Below are 8,149 nucleotides of genomic sequence, written 5' to 3'. Positions count from 1 at the left end.
GGGTCTGGGTCAGAGTAGGAAGCTGAAGGATGGTCTATTCTTACAGGTGGGTCTGGGTCAGAGTAGGAAGCTGAGAGATGGTCTATTCTTACAGGTGGGTCTGGGTCAGAAGCTGAGGGATGGTCTATTCCTGCAGAGTCAGAAGACAGAGAAGCTGGCGCAGGTCCTGTGTCAGTGGACGGTAGCAGCACTTCCTGTCTATGCTACAATAACTGTACTTCTTCATGTTTATCTCCAATGTGAGGGACTGTGATTTTATTATGACGACCATTGTGAATTAGGTTTACTTTGTATGTTGTTACACTTCTGAATGTTATTTCTAAAAGTTGTATAAACTGCAAATAAGTGAAGATACCTTTTATTTTAACACAGTCTAATCCTCACATGTTAATGGACCTGGGGATTTTTCACATATGTGTTTTGGATTTAAAACATATTAAAACATATCTTAATTAGTTTATATTTCTCCTCCCTCTCTTATAACTTTTCCTGTATTTCCTACTGGCACGCTCATCCCTAATACATTTTGGCCCCAAGGGTGGATGTCACATCTTAATGCAGACACGTGGACGGACATTGCACTCAAATAGGTTCTGCCATGGATGGTGAAGCAGACTTACTGCACCTCCCAGATAAATGGTGGATCTTGTACACAAAGGCCAGCAAGACGTGTCAACGTGTCTACAGAAACTCCACGATAAATAGAAACACATATAAAGAATTTGACGGCAGATAAGAACCCTATAGCCCATCTAGTCTGCCCAGTAAATCTCTCCGGCCTGCTTCGGTGAAGCAGACATCATGTTGAGGCTTCTGGAAGGATTTCGTTACTCTCCGTTACTCTCACTTTCAGGCCTACTGTTGAATCTGAGGTAAGTGTGAAAACCCTGTGCTTCTGCTAAAAGGCTAAATTGGGTCTTTGGTTATTTCCATCGGTCCCCAGTATGGTATTCCTTCATCTAAACCAATGTCACACAAGAAATACATTGGAAGATTCTTCGTAAGGTTGGGGACTCTGCTGAAAAGACGACATCATTCTGCAAACACAGATTTTAAAAAACAAACAAACCAAAAACACTTATCTATTCTACTTGTTAGGATTGAATAAATTAACTCTTTGTTTTATATCTTTGGTAAAAGCTACATTTTATGAGTCTTTTCACTGCTCGGTTGCTGGCCGTGACCTGTTACAAAGCAGTAACACCAATGCACCTGAAGGACGGGGGGGAATTCCTGGTGGCTGGAGATGATTGGTATAAGTGTGAAACTTCCTTATGTATCCAATGCTGGGTTACTGTACAGAGGTAAGTGCACCTAGAGCACCCTCGGGTATGATATGCTCCAGGTGGGTTGGTTAGAGGTAGGGTGGCCAGGGCAGGCCATGGTCTTGTCTGTAAGTGGTTACTGCCAGAGTTTGCCGCTGAATAGAGCAATGATCGCCAGGCAGAGTTTAGAGCTGACGCAGAAGAAGACCCAGAGATGTCTGGCTCACACAGTCATAACGCTGCTCTCTCCCTGTGTTCTTCTGCTCCTGTCTATTCTGGATAATAGTCCTCCCCGACCTCTGAGAAAGCCCACCTTCCCTGTATGAAGATGCGAGATGTGGGATAAATGGACACTGGAAGAGGATGGAGGCTGTGTCGACTCAAGATGAAGAACTGGGTGGAGTGTGTCCTTGCGATGAAGAGGAGAGTGGAGGAATCTGTGCTGTAGGAGGACTTGAGCGTTCATTATTGTTGTTCGAGCTTGTGCTTGACCCTGACGGTGCCCCCGCTCTGCGGGCAAATAACACACCTGAGGACAGAAGGAACACAGGTAATGTGGGCACAGGAATCTCTAAACACACAATAACTAAGGTAAGCGTCCTTCCACTCCATCCCACCGCCGACACCAACTGGTGAGTCCTGCAGGTGGTATAGAACATTATGGAGCTGAGGAAGAGTTTATGTTCTATCTGATAGTACATGGACATATAATACTGCAAGGGGCAAAAAAAGGCAAAAAAAATGTGGAACAAATCATGAATTCCCTACACAACTTACATGCTTATAGACACAAGGAATCACACAAACCTCTCGAGTCACAATAAGATAAAAAAATACACCAGAGCGTGGGCTGTACAGTGGGAGAACAGGTTACTTATATTTAGCTGCAGTGTTTGGAACACACCCCAGGACTGATAAAAGGAGAATCATCGTTATCACACATGGATCGATAGTGTGCTCACTGGACCCAGCCCTTCCTGCCTTACCACCGTCTCCAAAAAATACAAAGATTATTGGACAAATGTACAAAAGAATCACAAATTAGTATATATCGATCTCATGCTGAAAATTGGAAAATTACAACCCCCCCCCCCTCACTTCATGCTATGCCTCCCAGAGGAGAAAGCTCTTCATTGAACAGGACAGGATGAACAGAGTCCTCCTGTACGGCATGGTCTCTTCCAGTCAGCTCTCTAGCAGTATCCTATTCGGGAGGAGAATGAACCTAAAGAGGGGGAGTGCCCAAAAGTGGGCATCCCTTATTATTGTTGATACAAATATGCCCTAAACAACATCAACCAATCTGATACTTCCTTTCATTGTCTAATGTGCTCTAGAATGATAAAAGCTAATTGCTGATTGGTTGCACGTGTGAGACATTTTAGTAAACAACCATCACTGGCTGATCCATATTCTACTCACATTCAGGACCATCCATTTAGTGACAGCTGATTGATCAATGTCAGACCCCAATCTGCTCCCACCCCGTCTCACAGCCGTGACCCTACCCACTATGTGAGCTGTGTCTGCAGCCCAAACCAGGGTGCAAAGAACAATAACTACCTGCTTACCAGTGACCGTGCACCAGCGGGGAGATTTATCAAACTTTCCAAAAATGAAAAGTGGTGGTATTGCCCATAGCAACCAATCAGATTTTAGCCGTCTTTTATCTTGAAAATAATAGCTAGAATCTGATTGGCTGCTAGGGGCAACACAATCACTTTACTGTTTTAGAAAGTTGGATAAATCTATCCCCAGGATTCATCTACAGCAGTTGGGATTAAAGAGCGAATGCACAATTGTTCGTCCCCAGGTTATCCCTGGGAGCTGGCACTCCAATAGCCAGATCAATAGTCCGTTCCTGTTTACATCTTACTGGAGGAGTTGATATATAGAACACTGTGCGTGTAATGTACGTTTCTAGTACTTATACTAGTACCGTCTGCCTTCAGTCAGGAGCAACAGGCAATCCGTGTGACAAATCAGCAGCAATGGAAGGTGGTTTATGGTACACGGAGCAGAGCTGCAACATATGTGCTAATATGAGTCAGTGCACACGTATGATCCCTCCCACATATAGCATGGTCCACCTGCACAATCATTGCGGTATTAAAGACAGGACGCCACAACGTGATTTATACCGCCATTACTAAGCTCGACCTACTAGCATCACAGCGCCGCTCGCAACATTAATTTACAGTTATCTTCTAAAATTCTGATAGTTTTGCCTCGTTTTATATACAGTGCTTCACCTGGAGCAAATTCCACGAAAAATAATCAATTTTCATTATACACGGCCTAAAAGCCCTGCGCCCTCACGTAGCAACGTACGACATAAGACCGTAAGAATGACTGACAGCTGGATTAACGCGTTACACTGTGGTCGTATCGTCGTGACCCTGTACTATCGCTAATTATTAAGAGGCATCTGGAAATCATTTTGCTGCTGAACTTTTGGACATGAAAATACAGTGAATATTTGCCACATACTAGTTGTGAAAATGATCCATCACTTTATAAAACAAACTCCATTCCCTGACTCTCAGCCGGCACACTTATCACCGGGAGAAAGATGAAGGATTATTGACAATTATGTGAAACCGTAGACTGATGAGAAATGAGATTAGGTGAAGATCACTTAAATGGGCAGTTACTATAGTAACATCATTACATGAGAGACGATGGGGGCTATTTATCTGAAACTCCCTTTATCACCGGCTTTTCACTATTCAACAAAGCCCATGGGCCAGTGAAGGCGGTCGCCGAATCTCTCCGGCAGTAGCCTTCTCCAATATTCTCCTATCATTATCGCAACCTTAGGATGGCGATAGCCGGGCGGTTTTTCGGGCGGGCGGTAAGACTCCTCTTACTGCAGTGTTGCCGGGGAGCTGAGAAATGCTCAGATGCCCTGGTGACATCTTCTTCACAAATTGTACGGCCGAAAATGTTTTATTGCTGCGATAGACTAATTCTTTAATACAGCAGAGTCTTGATACAAAGATGCCTAAGTATGAGGATGTTATTAATTTGGGCTGTGTGATCTATTGGTGCACATCCAAATGAACAGAAAAGCGTCTTTTTTTATGACACTCGCCAGGATGATGGAGCGTCGGAATCCTTCAACCTCCTACAAATAGTTCCCTGGGATGGAGAAAGATGCATTAATGGTGACACAGCCGTCATTAGTAGCTTTCAAACATCACACATAACTGAGTGTTACTGACTGTCAAGAAATCCACTTCCTCAATTCATTACAATGGATTTCACAGAGGAGACGTGAGATGGAGGGAGAGCTGAGCCCGCTCTGACCGTGTGTTATTGGATTTCCTGCCAGCGACCGGCGAGATAGGCTACATACCTGCGTAGACAACTCCGTTCATTTCTATCGACATGTTGATGCTGCTAATGCTGGATGCAGACAGGTTCATCGCCGTCTCTTGTCTGTCATCTGGAGGAGAGAGGGAGAGAAAATCACTGCTGAGAATAACTGGCGGGACGACAAACACTGTGCTCAGATTGCTAGCTCTGTGGACGAAGTTCCTTGTTAGGTGATACTCTCTGGCTCTCTAGTGTTATATCAGTGAACACAAACCTCAATTTTTAGGTTTTCATTTAAATAGTTTAATTAATCAAACATGGAAAATATATATTTGTAGTTCTTCAGTTTAATACAATGAACAAACCCCATATGGTCTCCAGTTACGCCCCCCCCCCCCCCTTCGCCCCCCGGTCACAGAGATACAGGGGTATAATACAGTTCTGGCAGAGATACATTGTGTGTGGGCTCATATATATCAGCTGGGGGTGAAAGAAGGGGCTGCTATGTGTGAGGGGGGGGGAGCTGGTATCTGGGGATCTCCGTACCTCGGCTGTTGATTTTGATGTTCATGGGCAGTTGCGCAGCCATTGCCAGGAAGTTATGCTGCAGAGCATGCTGCATTAACCTCTGCTGCTCCTCCGCCATCATCGCCATCTTCTTCTCCGGAGGTTCTCCAGATTCCAGTTTTTCCCGCAGCTGTTCCAGGGCTGCTGCCTGCATTGCTTGTAATGCTTGTGCCGTTGATGCGTGGTGACCGGGCAGACAGACAGGGATTCCTATCCGCTGGGGGGTCCCAGCCGTGTGCATGCTGTCCTCTGTAATGACACAGACATGTATCTGTATAACCTGCACATGCCCAGTGTATGAGGGGTATTATCCATCTACCATGGCACATGCCCAGTGTATGAGGGGTATTATCAGTCTACCTGAGCACATGCCCAGTGTATGAGGGGTATTATCAGTCTACCAGGGCACATGCCCAGTGTATGAGGGGTATTATCAGTCTACCAGGGCACATGCCCAGTGTATGAGGGGTATTATCAGTCTATCAGGGCACATGCCCAGTGTATGAGGGGTATTATCAGTCTACCGGGGCACATGCCCAGTGTATGAGGGGTATTATCAGTCTACCTGAGCACATGCCCAGTGTATGAGGGGTATTATCAGTCTACCTGACCACATGCCCAGTGTATGAGGGGTATTATCAGTCTACCTGGGCACATGCCCAGTGTATGAGGGGTATTATCTGTCTACCAGGGCACATGCCCAGTGTATGAGGGGTATTATCCATCTACGTGGGCACATGCCCAGTGTATGAGGGGTATTATCAGTCTAACTGAGCACATGCCCAGTGTATGAGGGGTATTATCAGTCTACCTGGGCACATGCCCAGTGTATGAGGGGTATTATCTGTCTACCAGGGTACATGCCCAGTGTATGAGGGGTATTATCCATCTACCAGGGCACATGCCCAGTGTATGAGGGGTATTATCAGTCTACCTGAGCACATGCCCAGTGTATGAGGGGTATTATCTGTCTACCAGGGCACATGCCCAGTGTATGAGGAGTATTATCTGTCTACCAGGGCACATGCACAGTGTATGAGGGGTATTATCCATCTACCAGGGCACATGCCCAGTGTATGAGGGGTATTATCCATCTACCAGGGCACATGCCCAGTGTATGAGGGGTATTATCAGTCTACCAGGGCACATGCCCAGTGTATGAGGGGTATTATCAGTCTAACTGAGCACATGCCCAGTGTATGAGGGGTATTATCAGTCTACCTGGGCACATGCCCAGTGTATGAGGGGTATTATCTGTCTACCAGGGCACATGCCTAGTGTATGAGGGGTATTATCCATCTACCAGGGCACATGCCCAGTGTATGAGGGGTATTATCAGTCTAACTGAGCACATGCCCAGTGTATGAGGGGTATTATCAGTCTACCTGGGCACATGCCCAGTGTATGAGGGGTATTATCAGTCTAACTGAGCACATGCCCAGTGTATGAGGGGTATTATCAGTCTACCTGGGCACATGCCTAGTGTATGAGGGGTATTATCAGTCTACCTGGGCACTTGCCCAGTGTATGAGGGGTATTATCTGTCTACCAGGGCACATGCCCAGTGTATGAGGGGTATTATCCGTCTACCAGGGCACATGCCCAGTGTATGAGGGGTATTATCCATCTACCAGGGCACATGCCCAGTGTATGAGGGGTATTATCAGTCTACCAGGGCACATGCCCAGTGTATGAGGGGTATTATCCATCTACCAGGGCACATGCCCAGTGTATGAGGGGTGTTATCTGTCTACCAGGGCACATGCCCAGTGTATGAGGGGTATTATCAATCTACCAGGGAACATGTCCAGAGTATGTGGGGTATTATCAGTCTACCAGGGCACATGCCCAGTGTATGAGGGGTATTATCAGTCTACCAGGGCACATGCCCAGTGTATGAGGGGTAATATCAGTCTAACTGAGCACATGCCCAGTGTATGAGGGGTATTATCTGTCTACCAGGGCACATGCCCAGTGTATGAGGAGTATTATCTGTCTACCAGGGCACATGCCCAGTGTATGAGGGGTATTATCCATCTGCCAGGGCACATGCCCAGTGTATGAGGGGTATTATCAGTCTAACTGAGCACATGCCCAGTGTATGAGGGGTATTATCAGTCTACCTGGGCACATGCCCAGTGTATGAGGGGTATTATCTGTCTACCAGGGCACATGCCTAGTGTATGAGGGGTATTATCCATCTACCAGGGCACATGCCCAGTGTATGAGGGGTATTATCAGTCTAACTGAGCACATGCCCAGTGTATGAGGGGTATTATCAGTCTACCTGGGCACATGCCCAGTGTATGAGGGGTATTATCAGTCTAACTGAGCACATGCCCAGTGTATGAGGGGTATTATCAGTCTACCTGGGCACATGCCTAGTGTATGAGGGGTATTATCAGTCTACCTGGGCACTTGCCCAGTGTATGAGGGGTATTATCTGTCTACCAGGGCACATGCCCAGTGTATGAGGGGTATTATCCGTCTACCAGGGCACATGGCCAGTGTATGAGGGGTATTATCCATCTACCAGGGCACATGCCCAGTGTATGAGGGGTATTATCAGTCTACCAGGGCACATGCCCAGTGTATGAGGGGTATTATCAATCTACCAGGAAACATGCCCAGTGTATGAGGGGTATTATCCATCTACCAGGGCACATGCCCAGTGTATGAGGGGTGTTATCAGTCTACCAGGGCACATGCCCAGTGTATGAGGGGTATTATCAGTCTACCAGGGCACATGCCCAGTGTATGAGGGGTATTATCAGTCTACCAGGGCACATGCCCAGTGTATGAGGGGTATTATCAGTTTACCAGGGCACATGCCCAGTGTATGAGGGGTATTATCAGTCTACCAGGGCACATGCCCAGTGTATGAGGGGTATTATCTGTCTACCAGGGCACATGCCCAGTGTATGAGGGGTAATATCAGTCTAACTGAGCACATGCCCAGTGTATGAGGGGTATTATCAGTCTACCTGGGCACATGCCTA

The 8,149-nt window shown here is 46.6% G+C and overlaps 1 protein-coding gene across 3 annotated transcripts in view; it reads right to left on the bottom strand.

The window, feature by feature from the left end:
* Positions 1 to 229: 229 nt before the first annotated feature.
* The window catches only part of ARID3C (AT-rich interaction domain 3C), a 151,072-nt gene continuing 143,152 nt past the window's right edge, over positions 230 to 8,149 (bottom strand). For all 3 annotated transcript variants that reach the window (XM_075193754.1, XM_075193755.1, XM_075193753.1), the window contains exons 6-8: positions 5,130 to 5,399; positions 4,624 to 4,713; positions 230 to 1,794 (exon numbers count right to left, since the gene is read on the bottom strand). In XM_075193754.1, coding sequence (XP_075049855.1) covers positions 1,646 to 1,794; positions 4,624 to 4,713; positions 5,130 to 5,399 — 509 coding nt within the window. In that variant the 3' untranslated portion in view covers positions 230 to 1,645. The remainder of the gene's footprint in view (positions 1,795 to 4,623; positions 4,714 to 5,129; positions 5,400 to 8,149) is intronic.

The sequence above is a fragment of the Mixophyes fleayi genome, chromosome 1, assembly GCF_038048845.1.
Source record: "Mixophyes fleayi isolate aMixFle1 chromosome 1, aMixFle1.hap1, whole genome shotgun sequence".
Taxonomy (NCBI): domain Eukaryota; kingdom Metazoa; phylum Chordata; class Amphibia; order Anura; family Limnodynastidae; genus Mixophyes; species Mixophyes fleayi.
This window is presented reverse-complemented; position numbering and strand designations above follow the sequence as displayed.